At 38.3% G+C, this 26228-nt stretch overlaps 1 protein-coding gene across 1 annotated transcript in view; it reads right to left on the minus strand.

Moving 5' to 3' along the window:
* LOC120524493 (suppressor of tumorigenicity 14 protein homolog) overlaps positions 1 to 26228 on the minus strand; it is a 129144-nt gene that overhangs the window by 69188 nt on the left and 33728 nt on the right. Inside the window, exons 6-9 of the mRNA XM_039746328.1 lie at positions 14339 to 14377; positions 11667 to 11853; positions 6981 to 7120; positions 716 to 813 (exon numbers count right to left, since the gene is read on the minus strand). Of these exons, the coding sequence (XP_039602262.1) occupies positions 716 to 813; positions 6981 to 7120; positions 11667 to 11853; positions 14339 to 14377 (464 nt within the window). The remainder of the gene's footprint in view (positions 1 to 715; positions 814 to 6980; positions 7121 to 11666; positions 11854 to 14338; positions 14378 to 26228) is intronic.

Genomic DNA, 26228 nt, shown 5'->3' on the forward strand with positions numbered 1-26228 from the left:
AGGGTAAGTGTGCTTTGTCAAATACCTTTACTCTAAGAGCCATTTGTTATTTAGTAATGTTATGTTAAATTGATAAAAGTATTTTGTTAGTTATGTTAAATTTTTTGCCTATATAATAATACATAGTCTATGGGAGATTATATTATATCTCTCACAAGCTAAACTGAAATGGAATATTCTAATTATTTCCTGTCCTTCTGACTACAGATGTTTCCCAGTTTGTGATCTGCCTTGCAGTTAGTAAGGCATGGTGGACAAACGGTTTTCAAACTGTATCCAATACCATATCATTTTGAACAATTTGACCATATTGAATGTGCCATACATATAGAACGTACTGAATGTATTAATTTAAGCATATATAAGTTTGCCATAGAGAAATGACAAAACCTATAAATATAGAAAGTAACTGAAGTTTAACAAGAAAAAGCTAAGTTTGCAAAAGAAACATTTTTTTCCTTTTTTGCCTTTTATCCTGCGTGAGCAATAACCTTTTTCTCCATTTTTGTGTGAACTATTTTGCTTTGAATTTTCACTATACCTTTTTAAAAAGTACTTTATTGGACTGAGAAATTTGTTTTGTTACGTGCTTGACTCATTCTGGACCCTAAAGTTTACCAAAATCAGCTACAACCATATACTCCAACAAAATTACAATATTTATAACATTCTAGTGAATCAAATTCAGCAAAAGAATACACGGTCTTGTACTCACCGATATTGTCCAGAAACATTCTCGATTAGGAGGATAATAAGAAGGATAAAAAGGTGATGTAAGAGATCCATTGTAAGTGGTTATACTGCCTCCACAACCTAGGTATGTAAAAAATAAAAGTATTATTTGAATGATTTACTTAATTTTATAAATTGAACAAAATGTATTACTTATTTAAACATAGTCATAATTTAAACCTAGCAGAAACAGCATTCGCAGAGGCACATTTGAAGCCCCAAAACAGAATTGTTTTGGTTTTGTTAGAGCTTCATTCCTGGCTTTACTTTTACTTATTTTTTTTCTTGTTTACTTAATTATTTTCTTCTAATTGTTTTGTTAATGAAACTGTGTTTATTAAGTATCTCCTTTATTTATGTAATTTCTAATTAGGTTTTCTAGTTACTGTTTATCACTTTGTAATTTTGTTTTTTTTTTCTTTTGTAAATATTCTTTATTTTGATTTTCTTATTTTATGTTGAGCCCGGGGAGGTGGGACCTAGCTACAAGAGGCCTCACGCAGGTTGCTGAGGCATTAACTACCTCTTGGTCTTGTTGTCCAGCACTTTTTTGTGTTTCCTTCTGCTCCCCGGTAAGTTGTGTTGGTCTTTTACCATTTATGTTTGGATTTTCTAGTTCTTGTTCTACATTTTTTCTCATAATTTACAGGACTTGCTTAGTAGTGAGATTGCTTTTTGGTTATTTAATATTTGTTTTGGTATTCTTTAATAATGTAATTTTTGATTTGAAATGTTTTTCTTTGAACATCTGTACATTTTGGAATTTTTTTGCTTTTTTGGTGTTTTTCACCAATCAAAACCAAACACTCATCTTCGGAATGTGAGAGGAAAACTACATGACTTGGAGAAAAACTCCACATAAATCTGGATAATGTGTAAACTTCACTAAGAGAGCAATTGCACTGGGATTTGAACCCCAGGCTCTGGAGCTACAAGTTGGTAGCACTTACTGTTAGTTTGACCATTTAGAAACTTTGCAGATACAAAATAAAGCAAAAAAGTGGTACATGTTGGTTAGGACTTTGCTTTTGGACACCAACTAAAAATTTTCATGAAATAATTCTCATGGAATAAACATATAAAAGTAACACGTTATTTGGCCACCTTCGACTGAAAAATACATTTTCTCAAAATTTCTCAAGATTTCTTCAAAAGGTATTTACCATAATTGTACATTCCTAGTTTAATAATAAGTTGCCCACCTTTAAACTTCAGAAGAACTTGAACCTGTCAGTATAGCTAATTTATATGGTTTAGGAATAGTGCCCATTTAAGCTGATGCCCATTTATATATGGCTGTACAATAGAAGTGCTGAAGTTCACACACTTTTAAACAGCTTATGTTTCTATATCAGTTCTTAGAAGAACCTTGCATTCTGATATGTAGTATCATCCTGCCATTTCCATTTGTGCACAATAGCCATAAAGGGTGCACTGCCTCACTGACAATCTTTTGATATGCTGTGGTCTCCAGAGGTGGTCACGGAGATCACCTCTAGGGCTCAAATCAAACAAAGCAGCCCTCGCTCCATCAGTCTCACTACTCACGACTTTTAGCATCAAAGTGAAGCCCACCTGGGTGTTTTTAATTTGTTCATATAGGAAGATGAACAAACGCCATCATCGTATCACATACATTGAAAACTTTCACTCAGAGTCTTCTATTAAATTACCTTAATAGCCATAATCATTGGATTTTCACTCAAAGTTCTTACTGGGTTCTAAAATATCATTCCATTAATTATCATGGCTTGCAAACCAATAATTCCTCCTCCCTATATACTGTCCTTCTCTTAAGCATTCACCTACAGGGGAAAAAGTGTGCGGCCAAAGCCAACTTCTACATGAGAGGTGCAAGCTATGATCATTTGTACCAGGTCATAGGTAGCTCCTTGTAGGGATGTCTCCAATGGGAATTCAAATGATGGGGGATCTGAAGTATGTTTTGAAATTAGTCTTACTGATTTATTTATTTCTATCACATGATTACCAATACCGATGGTCCTAGGGGGCGTTGATCATAGATGATCTGTATACATTTATTGTAGCCACTGGGGATTATGGCTTAATATGTTGCTATGTGTTTTTCATAATTTTCAACAAATTAAAACTGCACACAAAATAATGATTTATTATAAATTATACCATATATTTATGCAGAATTTTTTCAGAACTGAAAAAACAGCAGGCTTGGAGAATATTGCCATTCATCCATTTACTTGGCCTTCTTTGTCATTATATTGCAGAGGTGCCAAAGCCTGTCCTGGCAGTTATTAAGGCATGTGCCAATTGGGAACAAGATGCCAGTAGTCAACTGCATATCATTCCCAACAAAGGGCCAGTTTAAACAACATATATTTGGACTTTGAGAGTTAACCCAAGTCTCTATTAAGAAATGCATGCTTTACACAGGGACGCACACATACATTACTTCACAGAGATGGCATCCCAGCTATACAACTTTTTCACTATTATAACCAATGTAATTTACTCTTAAAATAAAATGTGATGATGTACTATGAACACTGAAAGTGATCATCTGAAATAATCTTTAGAGTTCATTAATTGAACATTTAACCCAAATAGAAAATCTGTTACACTGAAATCAGATTTCCACTGCTTGCTAACTGTGCATATGCAGCTAACAATTTATAATTAATGCTAAGAACAACAAAATACTGTATACAAATACAAGAATGTATATTGTCTATTATTAGCACATATTGAATACATATATTATTTTTTAAAATCTCTGGGGGTTTTCAATTCTAAGTAATGCTGCCTCCTGGTGGACCCAGCATGCATTACACCCTCCTACACAATAAGCCTTATTGAGGGAGTAATCATAAACTGATTTGTGGTTTATCTATTTACAATATTTACATGTATATTTCAACATTTATGTATCATTACATAAACAGGGTCATAACACAGGACAAGCACCATCCTTGTCAAATATTTTATTTGTGCACTGAAATTTTCGGTGGGTAGTAAAGATTGCTGGTTCAATGCTTTCCTCTGACTCACCATGAAGCCCTGAGCAAATAACTTTGAACTTGCACAATGATTTGTGACAGTGTCAGCTATAGATAGTTGACAGATAAAAAAAGGTCGGTTGTTTGCATCTTAAATTCTGTTAGCGTTTCTTAAGTGGCACAGCCCATTTACACATTTCTAGTTAAATCATTTGTAGTAGCCCAGAGCAATTTCACAGCAGACAGATCATTAAATGGTGACATGCAGACAGTAAATAACAGACAGTGTAAACCTTTTCATTTACATGCTAATGTGCGCCCTGCTATCACAGCATTACAGAATTCAAAACAATAATGTTGACTGTATACACCTCAGTAACCCATTTATTCTGCTGGAAGCCAAGCGCAGATCTACTTAAAAGTTTCTTTGTCATTTATGCCATACCCCTTTCTTTGTAGTTTTATATTTTGTCCGTAAATATTATTGGTCATTAGTTGGTCATTATTGTTACATGTTTTAATAGTAAAGCTCTCTTTGATGATGCATGCTGCTACAATATTTTAGGTCTACTTTGTGCCTGTCAAATTTTTAATTTTGGCTGTTTTGATTTTTATTGAACTGACGAGACTAAGACTGTCCTTTCAATACTCTGTGATACAGTTAGGTCCATAAATATATGGACAGAGACAACTTTTTTCTAATTTTGGTTCTGTACATTACCATAATGAATTTTAAATGAAACAACTCAGATGCAGTTGAAGTGCAGACTTTCAGATTTAATTGAATGGGTTTAACAGAAACATTGCATAAAATTGCAAGATTGCACTTCTTTGCTGTAATAAACTCCTGGTTTTCTTTGGCTGTATGTTTTGGGTCATTGTCCATCTGTATCATGAAACGCCACCCAAACAATTTGACTGCATTTAACTGGATTTGAGCAGACAGTATGTCTCTGAACAACTCAGAATTAATTCGGCTGCTTCTGTCCTGTGTCACATCATCAATAAACACTAGTATCCCAGTGCCACTGGCAGCCATGCACGCCCAAGCCATCACACTGCCTCCACCATGTTTTACAGATGATATGGTATGCTTTGGATAATGAGCTGTTCCACGCCTTCTCCATACTCTTTTCTTGCCATCATTCTGGTAGAGGTGATCTTGGTTTCATCGGTCCAAAGAATGTTATTTCAGAACTGTGCTGGCTTTTTTAGATGTTCTTTAGCAAAGTCCAATCTTGCCTTTCTGTTCTTGAGGCTTATGAGTGGCTTGTACCTTGCAGTGCACACTCTGTATTTACTTTCATGCAGTCTTCTCTTTATGGTAGACTTGGATATCGATATGCCTACCCCCTGGAGAGTGTTGTTCACTTGGTTGGCTTTTGTGAAGGGGTTTCTCTTCACCATGGAAATGATTTTGCGATCATCCACCACAGTTTTCTTCCATGGATGTCCAGTTCTTTTTGCGTTGCTGAGTTTACCAGTGCTTGCTTTCTTTCTCAGGATGTACCAAACTGTAGATTTTGCAACTCGTAATATTGTAGGAATTTCTCGGATGGTTATTTTCTGTTTTCGCAGCTTAAGGATGGCTTTTTTCACCTGCATGGAGAGCTCCTTTGACTGCATGTTGTCTGTTCACAGCAAAAACTTCCACATACAAGCACCACACCTCAAATCAACTCCAGGCCTTTTATCTGCATAATTGATAATGACATAACGACGGACTTGAACACACCTGCCCGTGAAATAGCCTTTGAGTCAATTGTCCAATTACTTTTGAGCCCCTGAAATGAAGGGACTGTGTTAAAAAATGCTTTAGTTGCCTCGCATTTTTATGCAATCGTTTTGTTCACCCCACTGAATTAAAGCTGAAAGTCTGCACTTCAACTGCATCTGAGTTGTTTCATTTAAAAATCATTGTGGTAATGTACAGAACCAAAATTAGAAAAAAGTTGTCTCTGTCCAAATATTTATTAACCTAACTGTATGTGCCAAGTGTGAATGTATTACTGATGTCAAGCATGCGTGTTGAGAGGACCTCCTTGCTGGATCAATCAAAGTAGGTTATAACTTGCCAAGGCGAGAGGGGGTGCTCTCACTAGCCAATTCTTCTCTTTTTCTCCCTGCAGCTCCAAGAAATCACCCAACAGTTGGCACTTAGCCCCATCCCTTCCAGTCCGCACAATATAAGAAGCCCAGCTGCCCAGACAGGCACATCTTGTCCATCCTGAGCAGACCGTCAAATATAGCTCCATGAAGGACTCTACTTTTTGTGACGGCATTATAGCCTTGTATTACTTGGTTAATTTGCCCATAGAAGAGCCGTTCATTGGAGCCAAAGAAGCACACTTTACATTAAGAACTGTAATTAAAACAGACAACCCAGTTATTTTACAACTATTTCCAGTTGTCACAACCCATCATTCCTGGACCTGACTACACATGGGAAATTTCCTCAGTTGGTTTCTGATTTTCTGCCATCACTGCAGCCTATTATTTTAAATAGATAAAAGAATAAATGACCAAATTTGATATGTGAATTGCTTTGTGAGCTGCTGTCAATGTCACCATTGACAGGTAAAAAAGACCTGCTTGATTATCCCAGAAAATGCTGGCACCATTAATTCAAACTGTTTGCGTGGACTGAAAAACAGAAGTACAAAACAGTGGTAAACCAAATTTTCTTTGTTATTATTTTTTTCAAGTTGTTTTATATATTTATTTGGAATTTGAGTAATAATATAATTAAAAAAATATTTAAAAACATCAGAACAAGGTTTTTGCTAAAATACCGTTGTCATTGTACTTGATGCTGTATTGCGGCTGCTTTGAAGTTCAGGGAATTTAAAAGTACACCTCAGTGTGTACATGTTACTGATGAACATTTAATAAGCTTTCCATTATTATTTATCTGTGTATATTACTATACTTATGCTCACAATATTTTTATATGAAAAGAACAATCCAAAGCAAAATTTGCAAAGTCAGAAATATAAACAGAAAATCTTTACCTAATGTTAGTCTACTGCATAAAGAAAACACAAAAAGTACTGTTTTACATAGATAAATGAATAGATGGTTAAAGAGATAAGAGAGAACATAAAAGGCAATATATAAAATACAGTGTCAGATACTGAGAAAAAAAGAGAGATACTGTATATTTACAGAACTAAATTACAGAGCACTATTTTAGAGAGATATATAGTTAAATATAGTAAACATAAAAAGGCACTATATCAAATAAATACACAGAAATTAAAGGTATTAACTTACCAAAATCATCTATAAACTGGATTGTTGCTTCAAATTCATTCAAATGCTTTACTTCCGAGTTAAAAACTATTAGCATTACATTGTCTGAAGAAATAACACTGAAAGCTTGAAGAGGAACATGATGGCTTCCAGAGCAGACCCTACAGATATTATAAATTAAAAAAGCAGATTTTTCTACCCAATGTAATGCTTCATATAAATTCATTATATACACTGACAAGCCATGACATTAAAACCACTGACAGGTGAAGTGAATACCATTGATTACCTCATTATAATGGCACCTGTCAAGGGGTAGGATATGTTAGGCACAAGTGAACAAGGGATGCAATGTGGGAAGAAGGCAAGCTGGTGGAGGCATTCGTGTGGATGATACTTTGACAAATACCACCTAAAGATGGTTCCAGACACCATACACCCCATCTTGGCAATTGTATTCCCTGATGGCAGTGGCCTCTTTCAGCAGGATAATATACCCTGGCACAATGGAAATATTGTTCAGGAATGGTTTGAGAAACATGACAAAAAGTGTTGACATGGCCTTCAAATTCCCCACATTTCAATCTGATCGAGGACAGGACACCTTCAGTGGTCTACTGAAGGGGTCAGAACTACTTTGGCAGCACGATGGCGACCTGCACAGTATTAGACAGGTGGTTTAACAAATATGTACACATAAACATTACACATATGCACCTATTATACAAACAAAATGTATTTTAAAATTTCTTTTAACAGTTATATAATTTTTGAGTAATTAATTCCACACTGAAGTTTAGTTGTCTATGATATCTTTATTTTAAAGCACTGACACTCAAAGCACGTTTAATGTGATATTATTTGATGATTAGAAAAAAAACCTTAAGTAAAAAGGAAATATGTTGTTTGTATAAGTATTCGATTCCTGCATTGCATAAAGTCTGTGTTTACACAGGTGAGAAATAATAGCCTAACTAGAACAAAGTTAACTTACAACTCCACCAGTGAAATATAAAAATTACATGCATTCTCTGGATTAATGTACCTATATTCAGATTGTACCTCTTAAAGACAGCTTTGAAAATGAGGACTAAAGAGCATTCCAAATATTCTAGAGATAAAATAATACAAATGCAAAAATTAGAAAAACAGTACCAAAAAATATCTATGTGTTTGGATGTCCCAGTTGGCACTGCTGGTCGCATTATGAGGAAGTGGAAGCCAAGTCAAAGCACCCAGATACAACCTAGATAAAACTGTCTCTCAAAACTCTTTGCAAACATGAAGTAGACTTGTGAGTGAAGACACAGAGAGGCCATCAACTACACAGAAGAAACTACAGAGATCAGTAACTAGGAGTGGAGTGAAGGCACACCAATCCAATATATCAAGACCTTTGCATAACATTGGTTTGTGTGGGAGTACAGTGTTTGCCAAAATGCATCACTGTGTCCTAGTTGTGATATTGGAAAATATTTTGTGGTCAGAGGAGAACAAGAAACTGCATTTTGGCCAAAATTCAAAGAGATGTGTGGCACAAATGTAACACTGCCTATAAAAAAAAAAATCAAAACTTCTGCTTGGCTAGCCTTCTGGTTAAAACAAACTGGAGAATAGGCACTATTAGAGGAGAAGGAAAATACAGTAGAATTAGATACAGCAAGGTAAGTTATTTCAATCTGCTAAATTACTGAGACGTAAGCAAAAAGTCAATCTATCAGCAAGAAGGTGATTTTGAAAACAATGTCAGGGCAACCATGGATTGGCCCAAGGAGAAAATGATGCTTATCTGACAATGGTATAATTGAAGCCCTGATCACAGTCTAAGAGTCTGTGGCACTGTTTGAAAACTGCAATACACATGCTTCATTTGAGTAACATGATGGCCAAAATCACTCTTGGACATTGTGCAAAGCTGGGGCCTACTTACCAAAGAACCCCCAGTGTATATATATATACTGCTCAAAAGAATTAAAGGAACACTTTTTAATCAGAGTATAGCATAAAGTCAATGAAACTTATGGGATATTAATCTGGTCAGTTAAGTAGCAGAGGGGGTTGTTAATCAGTTTCAGCTGCTGTGGTGTTAATGAAATTAACAACAGATGCACTAGAGGGGCAACAATGAGATGACCCCCAAAACAGGAATGGTTTAACAGGTGGAGGACACTGACATTTTTCCCTCCTCATCTTTTCTGACTGTTTCTTCACTAGCTTTGCATTTGGCTACAGTCAGTGTCACTACTGGTAGCATGAGGCGATACCTGGACCCTACAGAGGTTGCACAGGTAGTCCAACTTCTCCAGGATGGCACATCAATACGTGTCATTGCCAGAAGGTTTGCTGTGTCTCCCTGCACAGTCTCAAGGGCATGGAGGAGATTCTAGGAGACAAGCAGTTACTCTAGGAGAGCTGGAGAGGGCCATAGAAGGTCCATAACCCATCAGCAGGACCAGTATCTGCTCCTTTGGGCAAGGAGGAACAGGATGAGCACTGCCAGAGCCCTACAAAATGACCTTCAGCAGGCCACTGGTGTGAATGTCTCTGACCAAACAACCAGAAAGACTTCATGAGGGTGACCCAAGGGCCCCATGTCCTCTAATGGGCCCTGAGCTCACTGCCCAGCAGCATGCAGCTCGATTGGCATTCGCCATAGAATACCAGAATTGGCAGATGCACCACTGGTGCCCTGTGCTTTTACAGATGAGAGCAGGTTCACCCTGAGCACGTGACAGAAGTGAAAGGGTCTGGAGAAGCCATGGAGAACATTATGCTGCCTGTAACATCATTCAGCATGAGCAGTTTGGTGGTGGGTTAATGATTGTCTGGGGAGGCATATCCATGGAGGGTCACACAGACCGCTACAGGCTTGACAAAGGCACCTTGGCTGCCATTAGGTATCAGGATGAAATCCTTGGACCCATTGTCAGACCCTATGCTGGTACAGTGGCTCATGGTGCACGACAATTCCTGGCCTCATGTGGTGAGAGTATGCAGGCAGTTCCTGGAGGATGAAGGAATTGATACCATTGACTGACCACCACACTTTCCTGACCTAAATCCAATAGAACACCTCTGGGACATTATGTTTTGGTCCATCCAATGCCACCAGGTTGCACCTCAGACTGTCCAGGAGCTCAGTGATGCCCTGGTCCAGATCTGGGAGGAGTTCCCCACAACACCATCTGTCATCTCATTAGAAGCATGCACCGATGTTGTCAGGCATGTATACAAGAACACAGGGGCCATACAAAGTGCTGCGTACAATTTTGAGTTGCTGCAAGTAAATTTTGGCAAAATGAACTAGACTGCCACATAATTTTTTCACTCTGATTTTTGGGGCGTCTTTGAATTCAGGGCTCTGTAGGTTGATCATTTTCATTTCCATCAAACGATGTGGCATCCTTTCGTTCCTAACACATTACCCAGTCTATATCAGTATAGATATCCAGGAGGATTTCTTTTTCCCATTGAGATCTGATGTGTTTTCAAAGTGTTCCTTTAATTTTTTTGAGCAGTTTATATACTGAAATTTCAAATGCCTTTCATTCCACAGGTGAACTGAAAAATATGATTCGTCCAGAACATTTGTGAGGAAACCAGAAAATTATTATGTTTGCCAGGTAAAATGGAGTTACGGGGGGTGGTTATTATCAAAAATTAATAAGATTATGTTTTCACAATGCTTATGATTATGCTAAATTTTATTTGGACTAAGAGGGTAATTTTTAAGTTATCACATCCACCGTCTCTTATTCTGACCATTAGACAGGTATCACTCTGAGAGTACTTATGCACTGTATCATGTTCAACGATGCTTAAAATATGTAAATCTGTTGAAAACTTGAAATTAAAATGTTGACCCCATCATAGTACTTTACACACATACTGTATAATTATGGCATAGTACAGTTAAATTAAAAAAATTAAAACTGAATTACTAAAAGAATAAAAAAATTTTAAACAATTATAAAATAATTTAGAAACACTTAAATATTTGGTTTCAATAATTAATCAGCTAGGCCATTTACATCTTTTGAATATACTGTATGTTAATTTAAAATAATTTCTGTTTAACGTACATGTCCAAAGTTATTAAAATTATTTTTTACATTACTGACATCATTGTGTTGCCATTTCCTTTATGTTTATTTACTAGGCTTCACAGCCATGTTGGGAGCATTTTGAAGGCTGCAGGCATATTGTTTATCAATGCTAGTGCCATTGCCACTTATGCGATCACAGCGATGCTGCATGAAATATAACCACTGTGCCGGCAGCATGGCAATATGAATGTCTAAATTCATAAATACATGTGACAGAAAAACAAATCTTTGCTCGTGATCTTTTTTAAGAAACTCTGTTCTGTTTATTAATTATTGCCTAGGTCTTTTAAATAAAGTCTTCTGTTTTCAGTTCAGGCCTTCTTCACTTAAGACCATTGTAGCCATGCCTTATTTTTGTAACTGTCTCACTTTATCTGTTTGTGAAGGTAATTTACACTTTATTTTTAAACCCAACTGAAATATAAATATCTTTCATGTTGAATTCAAAAAGTGTCCTTCTCAGACTTGTCTGTGATACTTTATAGTCCTGTTATCAAAGTATATCACACCTAAAAACAATGCATCTTGCACAAAGATCCATTAGCAGAGTATGGATGGGTAATTCAAATTTCACTTTGTCTATGTGTCTTAGTAATGTTACCTTGTAATTAATCTGGATTTTCCTCCCACCAGAGAATCATAAAAAGCAAAGAAGTTCCTTTGACAGTCTCCTTCAATAAAGAAATGCTGAATGGTGACCCGAACAACTTTCCTCGCTTGGCCAGTCACCTGCCAGTGACATGTACCCGGAGTGCTCCATTTGATTTTGTTATTCAGCACTGTACAAGCTGAAAAGCAATAATTTTACTATTATTAAAGTTAACTTATATTTTTAATACCTTGATTTGTTTTATAATCTGAGAATCATATCTAGATACAAAATCGGCACAAAAGAAACCAACTGCAAAGTTGTATGTAAAAGATCTCAATGTTTTTCAATTAGTCAAAGTAAATTAATTATTTGTTCAGTAAATTAAGCAATATTTCATCTTCATCATAAGCCTCCATTTCCATAATTGTAATTGGCTTTACTGGTTTAAGTCTTTTTATATTAGATTTTATTAAATAAGCTTACCACAGTAGCTAACGGTACGATCTCAAATTTTAAGTGTTGTGAGATAAATTCCCCTCTTGGAACTGTCTATGTTGAGTTAACTCATTCTTCCATTAAGGGGTTTCTCTCCAAGTACCTTGGTTTACTCCCAAAGATGTATGGTATAAGATCAATCATTTGTTGGCTCTTAATTGCCCAATATGAGAGAATATGCCCTGTTATAGGTTGGTAGCCTACTATGTATTGGTTCATACCTTGCTCCCAATGCTGCTGGTAATCCACAACTCTAAAAGAGCATGAAGCTTGATCAGCGAATGGATGAATGTATACTGTAGCATATAATTGTAAAAAGAATGTATGTGTTCCATATTTGAATTGGTGCTCTAAAAATTTCTGGTTTCTTTTGTGATTGGTTTTGGCCCCCAATAACACTGATTTAGGATAAAATTATGCAGGGGAATAGTCCACATTATTAATAGGATAAGTGTCTGTATATCTGTGTGCTTGTCCAGTTGTTATGTTGTGTCATTTCAACAGGTGGCACATCACAAACATTTGTAGTAATGTAGTTTCATTACTAGAAATGTTTGAAATATTTTATCTGTTAGAATGACATATGCAGTTCATTTTATTGCAATATGCATTACAAAATACAACATTTACACATTCTAACAGATGGTGTACTTCAAACATTAAAGCTAATACTGCTGATTGCTTAGATTTCAATCCATCTTAGATGGGCAGTACACCTATTTTAAATGAAAGATCAGACATTTATTAATAATATGCTCACCCCCATGGTTAATGCACGGTCAGCATTTTACTTTCTCCACTAAATAAGTTATTTATTAGGTTCTCAAAATATACCATGTTGGTTGGCTAGAATGCTCGGGTACTATAAATGTGAATTAATACAAGATGGGGACCTCTGTATGTATACAATAGTAAAAGTAAACAAACTCCTTAAACTGATGGTTTGTTCCCTACCTGAGAAAAGTTTGAGTGATGAACTAAACTTTTTGCCCTAGCACTAAAGCCACACTTTAACTTACTGCCATATTGTTCGAATACCTTATCTACAAGAAAACCTCATTGTTGTATAACAATAAAATGTGAAAACTTCCAAAGGGTGAATACTTTTTTTTTTATAGGCACAGCAGTTGCACCTTATTACTTCAAACTTTAATGGAAAAAAGACATTGCCGGCCTCAGGAGTATGCTTATTGTCAAAAGCAAGAAAATGACTATCTTGGAGCTCTACTGAAATTTTTGCTGCCATTTCTCTGATGATCAAATACACCAAATATTAATTCTCTTTCATGAGGTTATCATTTTTTTTTAATCTCTGAAATCTGCAGTGTCTACGTTTCTGTCTTTGAAGTGCTACATCCATTATATGACATTATAATGTACAGAACTCCATATGCTGGTTAAAGCTGTGCATCAAAGAGAGTATTAGTCACAAGTATTTCCCCTTTTACAAGAAATTAATTCAACAAGTTTTGTCCATGTCACTGTCAGCCATTTTCTCACAATGAACTAAAAATATATACCTGTAGCTAGGCAAGTTGCATCTTTTATTTGAGTATGACATAATAGACTCAATTACTAAATAAGTATACTTTTCAATGTGTTCAGGCATTCTCAGGCATAATTCCAGCATGTTTATTGCTTTGGTAAGTCTTTTATAATTTGTAGCTTAAGGCCACCAACTTGGGAGACTTAAAGACAAAAATATAATAATAGCTAGTACACTAGTGGCATTCTGAATACACATGCTGGATATGTACAGTCACACATGATGGATCTAAAACGTTTTAATAGTAGATATCAATCTCTACAAGCCTTTCTTATTGAGTCAACCTTGTTTTATACCCACCTGATATCAATTAGGTTGACAAAGGTACAAATCCATAAGAGAATTAGACTCACCATAAATACATGAATATCTAGTTGCTACTGGGCGCACATATGACCAGCCTATGGACCCCCTCAACTCATTAATCTGTTATCCTGTAAGCTGAAAGACTATGCAAAGAGTCCCAAAACTCAAGAGACAAACACCCTCACACACACACATGCATAATGAATACAAATTCTTCACAGAAAGAAAGCACCCAAATTTGCATCACAATACAAACAGTGTACTTCTGAAGCTTTGGTGGTTTACTCTAACCTGATATTGACAATTATCTATCATATGAATTCAGACTACTTACCTTCCTGTTGGGTGAGTAAATGATACTCGAAACTTGATTCTGAAATTAAAAGGATGGCAGACTTTAAAAAGAAAGGATTTTTATGAATGATTATGGTTGTATCTACAACAGCAAATACATCTTTTAAAAATTAAAGATTGGACAAAATGAAACCCCCCCTTTCTGAAAACACCTGCCTATATTTTCTGACCCTTGCATTCCAATTTAAAGTCACAAGAATCTGAGCCTATACAGACACCTTTAGAACCATAAGATGTGACACAAGTCCATCAAAGAACATAATTTTAAAATTGGAAGTCTTGTGGAATGCTTAGTAAATCATCTTGAAATAAACAGGCATAACACATAAAACAAGTTATGGAGCAGTCTTGAAAGCAGAAGACTGACAACCTTATATCTCAATAACATTTTGAAAACAAAGATAAAAAATCAGTATGAAATTGTCTTTATTGTACTTTCATATAAATGTTACTTTAAAAATACTACAGAAAATCACAAAAAGGAAGATTTTACAATATAATACAATTGATCATACTGTACAATAATATACAATCAAGTGCATTAACTTGTATAATATTTATTATGTACACAAATAAATGTACAGTAGAATTAACAGGAAATTTAACTAAGTGAACAACTTAAATAATATGTAATTTAAAACTAAACACATTGGATCAAATGAAAAAATAACCTGCACAAATAAATATTATTTAATATATATTACATAGTATATAAATATATAAAATACTCGGGGGCTTTGCCCCTGCTCACTTCGCTTGAGAGAAGGAACTGTCCCCTCTGACTAAACATGAAGCTCGATTCACTCCTGAAAGAGACTTGTTTGTTTGAAGTGTCTGAATAACGTTTCTGTCTCTAAAATTTCTTGCGTATCTGTGCAACTCCATGACCCAAGCGTGACAGCGTATGTGGATTTCACCAAACAACAAATCTTTTAATTCTCACGGCTATGCCTCTTCATTGGAAAGAAACAGTACTTTTCCCTGATGGCAACACGAATTAGATGATCTACTTAAAGTTTAAATTCGAACAATATATTTGATCTCTTTTCGCTGTTCCATTATTTCACAGAGTAAAATAATTTATAATAATAATATTTGTACTTCCATTATATCTAAATGTAATGAATTATTATTATTATTATATCTAACCTGCTCTGCATGTGTAACGTGCCAACTTTTTTGAATTCTTACGACATTCCACTTTGTCATTTACTCTTTGTCTCGTGGGACGTGAAAGTATCTCTCTGAGAAAGTCTATTCTCGTCCCAAGATTTTTTTAAAAGTGTCTTTCAGAGAAAGTCTCATGCCAAGATATTTTTATATAATAGTGAGACACACACACATTGTACAATGACTAGACCTTTACACCAAAAAAGGTTTGGGGCACACACCCAGTATACTTGAATAAGGCTTCAACATTGGCGCTTTGGCAACACAGTAAACAGGTTGAGTTCAAAACAGAAACTGAGTAAAAATTCAAGACAACTGGCTTTTAAAACAAGTTGGCCGAAGTGACATCATCTGGAGTCGGAACCGGAAGTGTCGTCATTGGAATCAGGCAGAATTTTCCGTGTCTGCAGAGATAGAACAGAAAGGTTTATTGCACCCCACCACCCACTGGCCTGGCATGGAATTATCTTCTTTTGGTCTTTCTAGCTGCCACCCATGCGCACGTGTGTAACACAGCTCCCCCCTCAGGCATACCTGGTTGAGAGGTTGTGACTCCGAGAAAGGGCATTGGCATTGGCTTGCAGGACACCCCTGTGATAAATAACCGAAAACATGTAAGGCTGTATGTCCAAGAACCACCTTGTGACACTATAAAGGTGCATGGTCTGTTACCAGGGTGAACTTGTGGCCTAAGAGGTAGTACCTCAGCTGAGTGATAGCCCATTTGATCGCCAAGGCCTCTCTTTCCACTTCTGCTTACCTGGTTTCTCGTTCCAGGAACATGACTGGGTGTTCAATACCATTGATGCTCTGGCTCGGCATGGAGGATGAAAGGTAAGGAAAACTTAAGAGCTTTCAATATGGGAGCAGATGTAAGGGCCTGCTTTAAGTCACTAAATGCAGCTTCAGATTTAGCATCCCATACCACAGAATACTTTTCCTTGTGAAACTGGTCAATGGCACTGCTTTCATGGAGAAACAGAGCACAAATCACGGATAGTAGCCCGCTAATCCGAGAAAGGCATGGACCTACCTCTTAGTTTTCGGACAGGGAATTGGAAAATGGCATCAACTTTAGAAAACCACGTAGCCTAAATATTTGGCCTCAACTAACCCAAAAAAAATTTCTTGGGTTCATTCACAGACTGGCTTCTCCTAATGCCTGCAATACCGCTCATACCTGCTGAAGGTGTTCCTTCTATGTGCTAGAATAGATAATGACATCATCCAGGTAGGCAGCACTATGTGAAGTATGGGGGCAGAGCACTTTATCCTCCAGATGATGGAAAGTCGTAAGTGCCCCATGTAACTCAAATGGAAGGACACAATACTGCCAGTGTCCACTAGGGGTGCTAAACGCAGTCTTTTCCTTTGTGGAGTCCGTTAACGGAACCTGCCAGTACCCCTTTGTCATGTCAAGGGTGGTCAGGAATTTTGTTTGTCCTAGCTGCTTGAGGAGGTCGTCCACTTGCAGCTTCAGATATGCTTTGAATTGGGAGACCTAGTTAAGCCGATGGAAGTCATTGCAAAACCTCCAATTCCCGCCAGGCTTTGCGACCAATACGATAGGACTGGAGCAGGGACTATGACTCTCCTCTATCACACCTAGCTCCAACATTCATTTGATTTACAGCTCCACTTCTGCTCTTTTTGCCTAGGGAACAGATATTCTCAGACTATTACCTCGGGTTCCATCACTATATACCATACTATGTCCAGGCTGTTCACTCACTACCTCTGGGACAGATGAGATAACTGTTTCTAGTTCTCGTCGTTGAATGGAGGTTAAATTAGGGCCGAAGTTAAGGTCTAATTTATGAGCGAAGAGTGAATGGGGGGGTTGTCCGGAGGAGGGATCAGGATCCCTATCCTTTCACACTTTCAGCAGATTCACATGGTATGCCCGCTCGCTCATCTGACAATTTGGTTGTTTAGCCAAATAATTGACGGGCCCTTTCCTCTCCTTAACTTCGTAAGGACCTTGCCAATTGGCCAGTAATTTATAATGTGGGTTGGGAAAAGCACCATGACCAGATTTCCTGGGCAGAACTCCTGTAGAGATATGTCACGGTCATAACAGCGAACCTAAGCTGCTTGTGCCTTTTCCAACAGGGCTTTTAATATAGGTTGGATTTTAGCAAATCTATCGCATAACTGTGTGATATACTCTAATATGTTTGTCGAGGGGAGGGCCTCTTCATCCCACCCTTTTTTAGAATGTCAAATATGCCCAGAGGTTGTCGTCCGTATAATAATTCAAATGGTGAGAACCCCATAGAGGCTTGTGGGATTTCCCAATATGCAAAAGGACAAGAGGGAGGAGTTAATCCCAGTTCCTTCCGTCGTTGCTGACCACCTTGCAAAGCATCTGTTTGAGGATTTGATTAAACCACTCCACTAAACCATCAGTTTGAGGATGATACACCGAGGTTTTCAAATGTTTTATCTTCAGGAACTTGGCCATTTCCCTGAACGTCTCCAAGGTAAATGGCATCCCTTGGTCTGTTAGGATATCTTTAGGGATTCCGACTTGTGAGAAGACCCCACCAATTCCCGTGCGATAGCTTTGGTTGTAGCTGAGCGCAACATAACAGCTTCTAGATATCGGGTCACATAATCTACCAGGACCATTATATACTTACGTCCCTTGGCTGAGGGCTCTAAGGGACCTACCAGGTCGACCCTGATACGTTCAAAGGGGATATCAATCAGGAGTAAGGGAACAAGAGGAGCATGGTCCCTCCTAGGAATCTGCTGCAGTTGACATTCTGGACAGGATACGCAAAAGTGGTGAAACTCCTCATTTAATTCCCAGCCAAAAAAATCTGAGCTTGATGTGCTCGAGAGGCTTTTCTGGGCCCAGACGGGCTCCTGGGAGGTGGGTATGTGCCACTTCACAGACTTGTCGCCAGTTAGTCCATGGACTAACAACAGGGACCGCACCTCCCCCTCGTGTTCCGCTACTCTCTATAGAAGGTCATTGTTTAACACAAACTGAGGGCCTTGTGGCATAGGATGCTACGTGCCTTGGCCCTCTACCAGAACAACTGCATTTTTCACAAATTTAAGGGAGTCATCATTCCATTGCTCCCTTTTACATGAAGCCTAAATTGAAAGTGCAGTTGTGTGAGAGGATCAGAGGTGACCTCACGGGTGGTGGTTTCCTCCCAAGTTGTCGCAGCATCTGTGGATGACGTATAAGCGCACAATGTCCCGGAAGGTTCCACATCATTGTTAGAAGCCGACCTCCGGCTGTGAACATGGCAGCCAAGTATCCGTGTCCATTTCTATGTTCAATGTCTGTTTAGGGGTGGTGAATGTCAAACCTCTTTTACTTTCTGACCAGTTTCTACATAGTACTGCCGGGAAGAGAGGTTTTTTTCATAACTGCTAACACCAGTTTTTTATGGTCCCCTCGTAGCTGATATAGCCTGAGGCAGACTCTTACTGGCGGATGTCCCCATGCATACAGGTTAGACTGGTCTTATGTTTAAGTCATTGTCGCGGTAACACCAAGTGGCTAGCAACAACTGAAATGTTACTGCTGGAACTGAATAATGCTGTTGTTTTGAATCCATTTATTATCACCACTTTAAGGAAATGCCAGAGGATTAGCAAGAGTGCACCACCCCCTCCTCTCTTTCTCCTCGCAGACCCCTTTCTCGCCACGAGAAAACCGATGCTGCGTCTCAGGAGTCCCTGGCGCTTGCTTCGTAGTGTGAAGATGGGGGTCAGATATAGAGACATAGGATAAAAAAAAAAAGTTCAAAACTCGACTTGATGTTTTCTTGAAGGAAACAAGTGGATAGGACTGGCGAGCTTTGTTGGGCTGAATGGCCTGTTCTCGTCTAGATTGTTCTAATAATCTGGATTCACGCAGGTCCCGTTCTAGTTCTCCCGAGTAGGTCTCCGCTCTTATTTTTTCTACAGTATCTATTAAAGACATCATGTTTTTAATGGGTTGTCCCCAGGCCGGCTGGGTGAGATCTTTGGGGAGGACTCTGAACAACAGTGCACAGGCTAGTTGCTCCACCACCTGCCGGGCATTGTGCCCGTAGCCATCACCCGATCTTAGCCCATGAAAGCCTGAGGAGCAGCGAGCAGTCAAAGATGTATTAAATTCCCACTGGAAAATTTTCCTTGCCTGCTGGCCCATGGCATCCCCACCTTTCACAAAGGAGTTTACCTTTGTCGGGTTTCGTGAAGCAGTCCCTTTTCCAGGGAGCCCATAATAAGTCTCCAGAGTGTCCCGATCCTACCCCGGCTCTAGTTCGTAGGCCCCTGATCAATGTGCTCAGTGATCCATTATAGACCCCTGGGTAGCAGCTCGCCCCAGGTTCCCCTTACCCACAGTGACAGTCTCCAACCCAGCAACTTAGGAACGGTACTCTCCCACTTGATCCTTTAATGGCTGAAGGCCCTGGTTGGGTGTCAGGGTCTTCTTTAGGCAATCATCCTGCAGACTACGCCAGTGTAAAACGAATAGACCTTGACACCAAAAGACATTTGGGGCAGCCACCCGTATACTTAAATAAGGCTGCAATATTGGAGCTTTGGCAACACAGAAGTGTACAAGTTGAGTTCAAAACAGAAACTGAGTAAAAATAGAAGATTGATAATAGACTGGCTTGTAAAGACTGGCAGAATTGACGTTCTTGGAGGCGGAAATGAAACTGACATTAAGTGAGGTTAATTGCTCCCTGCTACCCCCTGACCTGGCATAGAATTACCTTCTTTTGGTTCTTCTAGCTGCCTCCTTTGCACATGTATGTGACTATATATATATATATATATATATATAGTGACAGATTAGGGCTTTCTCGCTCCCTTGAACCCTCAGACAGTCAAACACCAGATGAAAAGTCCAATAATTATTTATTACAAAATAAAGTGCACAAAGCACGCTCCTCTCCACAATTCTCAAATAAACCAATCCTCCACTCCCAGACACTTAGCCACCCTGCCTCCCAACTCAGCTCGTATGTCTGGGATTTCCCAGAGTCCTTTATAGTCCCTGACTATAAAAACTCCTTTTCTTCATCCCGGAAGCATGTCATTTCTTCTGTCCATGTGACTGGGACGTACTTCTGGGCTGTAGGGAAAATAGTCTCTGGGCCTCCCTGCAGCAACTCCTGGCGGCTCCCATGGTATCCAGCAGGGCTGTGCATTAAAAGTCCGCTGCCCATAATTCCCTGCTGGCATTCGGGGCACCACTATGCTGTAAGGAGGGCTCCATCTGGCGGCCTGGGGGTATTGGCCCTATCTCACTATATATATATATATATATATATATATACACACACACTGTATATTATATATTTGTGTATACAAGTATATTATATTGAATATACAGTAATCCCTCCTCGATCGAGGGGGTTATGCGTTCCAGAACCCCCCGCGATAGATGAAAATCCATGAAGTAGAAACCATATGTTTGTATGGTTATTTTTATATATTTTAAGCCCTTATAAATTTTCCCACACTGTTAACATTATTAGAGCCCCCTAGACATGAAATAACACTCATTAGTCAAAAGTTTAAACTGTGCTTCATGACAAGACAGAGATGACATTTCTTTCTCACAATTAAAAGAATGCAAACATATCTTCCTCTTCAAAGAAGTAAATGTCAGATGCAGAGAATGTCAGAGAGAGACAGTGAGAGTAAAGCAAACAATCAAAAAATCAATATGTGCTTTTGAGTATGCCGAAGTACTGCGATAAAGCAGCATTTTGTAGAGGAGCGTACGTGCTCTGATTGGTTAGCTTCTAAGCCATCCACCAATAGCGTCCCTTGTATGAAATCAACTGGGCAAACAAACTGAGGAAGCATGTACCATAAATTAAAAGACACATTGTCCGCAGAAATCCGAAAACCAGCGAAAAATCCATGATATATATTTAGATATGCTTACATTTAAAATCCGCAATGAAGTGAAGCCGCGAAAGTTGAAGCGTGATATAGCGAGGGATCACTGTATATGATTATTATTTAGCTGGCTAAATATCTTGGGTGGACCCTTACAATAGTGGAAAGGTGCACTTCATTTTATCCGTATTTTCTAACAATTGGCATCTCATTCTGAACATTTATAAGATTTTCACCATATCTGCATACTTCAATCTGGAATTGACATGAGGTTTTATAAGGCACTTTTAGAAGAATATATCATTTTTTAAATCAGTTTGCTTTTGGGACAACAACAAAGATAAGGTTAGTATTGCTTTCTCTGCTTCCTTCTTTACAGTAAACCCTTGTTTATCGTGGTTAATCCGTTCCAGACTCTACCATGATAAATGCATTTCCGCGAAGTAGGATTCTTTATTTATAAATCAAATATTTTCACAGTTAGAGCATAGAAAACCTGTTTACGACCGCCTAAATATGTTTTTTAACATTATTAGAGCCCTCTAGAGATGAAATATCACCCATTAGTCAAAAGTTTAAACTGTGCTCAATGACAAGACAGAGATAACAGTTCCGTCGCACAATTAAAAGAATGCAAACATATCTTCCACTTCAAAGAAGTGCGCGTCAGAAGCAGAGAATGTCAGAGAGAGAGGCAGAGACAGAGAGAGAGAAAAGCAAATAATCAAAAATCAATTGGGCTGTTCAGGCTTTTAATTATGCGAATCACCGCCGGAAAAAGCAGCTGCAAGGAAGGGAGCAATGTGAAGGTAGTCTTTCAGCATTTTTAGAGGAGCATCCATATCCTCTAGGCCAGTGTGCGAACAGCCCCTCTGCTCACACACCTCCATCAGGAACAATGTCAGAGAGAGTGAGAGAGACAGAGAAAAGCAAACAATTAAAATTAATACGTGCTGTTCTGGCTTTCAAGTATGCGAAGCACCACACGGGAAGCATATCGTATATCATTGAGGAGTTTTATTTAATACGTAATACGTGCTCTGATTGATTTGCTCCTCAGCCATCCACCAAAAGCGTCCCTTGTATGAAATCAACTGGGCAAACCAACTGAGGAAGCATGTACCATAAATTAAAAGACCCATTGTACGCAGAAATCCGGAACCAGCGAAAAATCCGTGATATATATTTAGATATGCTTACATTTAAAATCCGTGATGGAATGAAGCCGCGAAAGTCGAAGCGCGATATAGCGAGGGATCACTGTATATTCAATATTCAAGTCATCAAGGTCAGTTCCCAGTGTTTGTATGGCTCTTCACTCCTTTGGGCCAATCATCTACCGTATCAAGTGGAATTTTGTTGTCTGTTACAATCCTAAAGAATGTCACAGGATGTACTATCCAGTAGCTAATGTTCCAGAACAATAAACTACAGCTCATGACCAGATACAACCAATATTTCTTAGATTAAGTAACAAAGTATAATTTGGTGTTTCTGATTATATACTTTCAGTTAAATCAAAATGTTTTCCTGTTTGAGATGGGAGCAAACCAACTTAAGCATTTACTTCCCACATAAAAAAAACTCCAAAATAACGCACACTGCATTTTTACCACTTAAGTAGATACCACATGTAATCATCAAATTCTGTGATGTGAAGCCTTAAAGCCATAAGGACTGATTTAGGTTGTTTATGTTAGGAGGAATGCTCACTGGGCGCTGGGTGGTCTGTTGGCCTTGGAACCCCTACAGACTTCTTCTCTGGCCCATCTGAAGTTTTTTTTGTTTTGTTTTTTTTTCTGGCCATATGACCTTATTTTATTCTTTGTTACTTAGAATTACCTAATCTTATTTTTGTTTCAAATAAACATTTTCCTTCATCTTGTAAAGCACTTTCAGCTACACCATTTGAATGACAGCTACACCATTTGAATGAAAATATACTATATAAATAAATGTTGTTAATGCTCAAATAACATTTTAGGAAAGGTATTTACCGTTGTGTTAAAAAAAAAAAAATCACGAGACAAATACATCCCCCGAGATCTCTGCAGGAATACTCTGGGAAACACTCAAGGCCTACTTAAGAGGACAGATTATCTCATATCTTTCCCACAGAAATAAATCCGAAGCCAAGAAAGTAGCAGAGATAAAAAGCGAAATTACTGAAATAGATAAAGAACACACCAGACTGCCAAGTGAGACTCTACATAGGAGAAGGCAGGCTCTACATTCAGAATTAAACCTCTTGACAACTAAAGAAACTGAACAACTAATCTATAAATCCAGACATCATTACTATGAACATGGAGAGAAAGCTAATAAGCTTTTAACTCAACAAATTCACAAGCAAGAAGTGCGCAACGCAATCTCGGTAATCACCAACGCGAACTGAGATAAAATCATTGAACACAAAAATATAATGCACACTTTCAGAGTCTGACTATAAATCCCTATATACTACTGAGTTTAAAGAAGACAATACACAATCTAATGCATTTCTGGATACATTACAGATACCACAAATATACACTTTTAGTGCGGAGGAACTTGACAAACCTCTGGCTTTATCAGAATTACTAGATGCTATTAAGTCACTCCAAGGCGGGAAAGCAGCAGGCCCTGATGGCTACCCTGCAGAATTTTACAAGAAATTCTCCGCTCAGCTAGTTCCCCTCCTACTAGCAAAATTTACAGAAGCCAGAGATAACCTATCTCTTCCTCTAATCTTTCGCCAAGCACTAATCACAGTTTTTCCAAAACAAAATAAGGACTTATTACAATGTGCATCATACAGACCAATTTCACTTCTGAATAACGACGTTAAAATACTCTCTAAAATCATAGCTAGAAGGATGGAGAAAGTGCTCCCCTCGGTAATATCACAAGACCAAACTGAATTTATTAGGGGCCAACACTTATCTTCAAATCTTCAACACCTGTTTAATGTAATATACTCACCAACTAAATCAAACACCCCAGAAATATTATCGCTGGATGCAGAAAAAGCATTCAACATGACTGAATGGAAATACTGTACCCTTTTTACTACATTGGAGAAGTTTGGGTTTGGCCCGAACATTTGTGCATGGATTAAATTACTGTATACTAACCCAGAAGCTTCAGTTTGCATCAACAACATTTGCTCAGACTACTTTAAACTAGAACGTGGTACTAGACAAGGATGCCCCCTGTCACCGCTGCTGTTCGCGATTGCCATTGAACCACTGGCAATACATTGTTGAAATACTGATCAGATAAAGGGGATTAGCAGAGAAGGACTGGAACAGAAAATTTCAATATATGCAGATGATATGGTACTGTATATATCGGACCCAGAAAATTCTGTACCTGCAGTCCTAGCAGCATTTACAGAATTTCAAAAGATCTCTGGTCTCAGAATTAATCTGAATAAAAGTGTACTCTTTCCAGTAAATTCTCAAGCATATAATATTAGATTAGACACATTTCTTTCACTATCTTCAAATCAGGAACTTTGTTAAACAGAACCTTCCAGATTTTCCTCATCTTGCACCCTCATCCATGCTGGAAAAAATATTGGTCAATCTCAAGGACTTAGACTCCATCTCTACAATATATAAAATCATCTTACAATCCCTCCTTTTCAAAGATCCAAGAGGACACTGGGAAAAAGATCTCTCAATTAATCTATACTAATAAAAGGCAAAGCCCTCACTCACTCACCGACTGACGGACTGACTCACTCACTGACTCATCACTAATTCTCCAACTTCCCATGTAGGTAGAAAGCTGAAATGTGGCAGGCTTATTCCTTACAGCTTACTTACAAAAGTTAAGCAGGTTTCATTTCGAAATTCTACACGTAACGGTCATAACAGTCGATAATGGTCAACAACGTCCGCCATGTTGAACTTTCTTATTTATGGCGGCTTCCCTGCGCTAACCGAAACCGATGTACTTACTTATTTCGAAGGTATGACGCCACTGTCGGCCGCCATATTGAACTTTCCAACGTCACCAATTTTTCAACTTCCGGTGTAGGTAGAAGGCTGACCCCATCTTCATGAAATTTGGTAGGCGGTTTCCCTGCGCTAACCGAAACCAATGTACATACTTATTTCAGTGGTATGACGCCACTGTTGGCCGCCATATTGAACTTTTCAACATCACTAATTCTCCAACTTCCCGTGTAGGTAGAAGGCTGAAATTTGGCAGGCTCATTCCTTACAGCTTACTTACAAAAGTTAAGCAGGTTTCATTTCGAAATTCTACACGTAATGGTCATAATGGTCAACAACGTCCGCCATGTTGAACTTTCTTATTCATGGCCCGATCTTCTCGAAATTTAATAGGCGGCTTCCCTGCACTAACCAAAACCAATGTACGTACTTATTTTGGTGGTATGATGCCACTGTCAGCCGCCATATTGAACTTTTCAACAGTCTTTGTTACTTATGGTCCCATCTTCAAGAAATTTGGTACACGGGTTCCCAACGCTAAGTGAATCCTACTTACTTACATATATACGTCCATAGCCTGTAGCTCGGTCACCGTGTGAGGTGGCGTTGGGTCCCCCATCCCAAAGCCTCCAACGTTGTTGGCTGCCTGCCTATATAAGACCGTCCGTCGCTCCGGTCTCTACATTCCCTTCTTTGCTTCGCCACGGGATTCACGTCTCCCTACTGATAACTACAGCCGGTTTGTTTAATCCACGGCTTCTCCGCTGTTTTATTGTTTGTTTATTATAATTATAGTTATTGTATAGGTATTTTAGACTTACTTTACATTGCTCAGGTACCCATTTCCTTTATCATTCAAACCCCCATTACCATGTCTATCAAGGTGATCAC

The sequence above is a fragment of the Polypterus senegalus genome, chromosome 2 (assembly GCF_016835505.1).
Source record: "Polypterus senegalus isolate Bchr_013 chromosome 2, ASM1683550v1, whole genome shotgun sequence".
NCBI lineage: Eukaryota > Metazoa > Chordata > Cladistia > Polypteriformes > Polypteridae > Polypterus > Polypterus senegalus.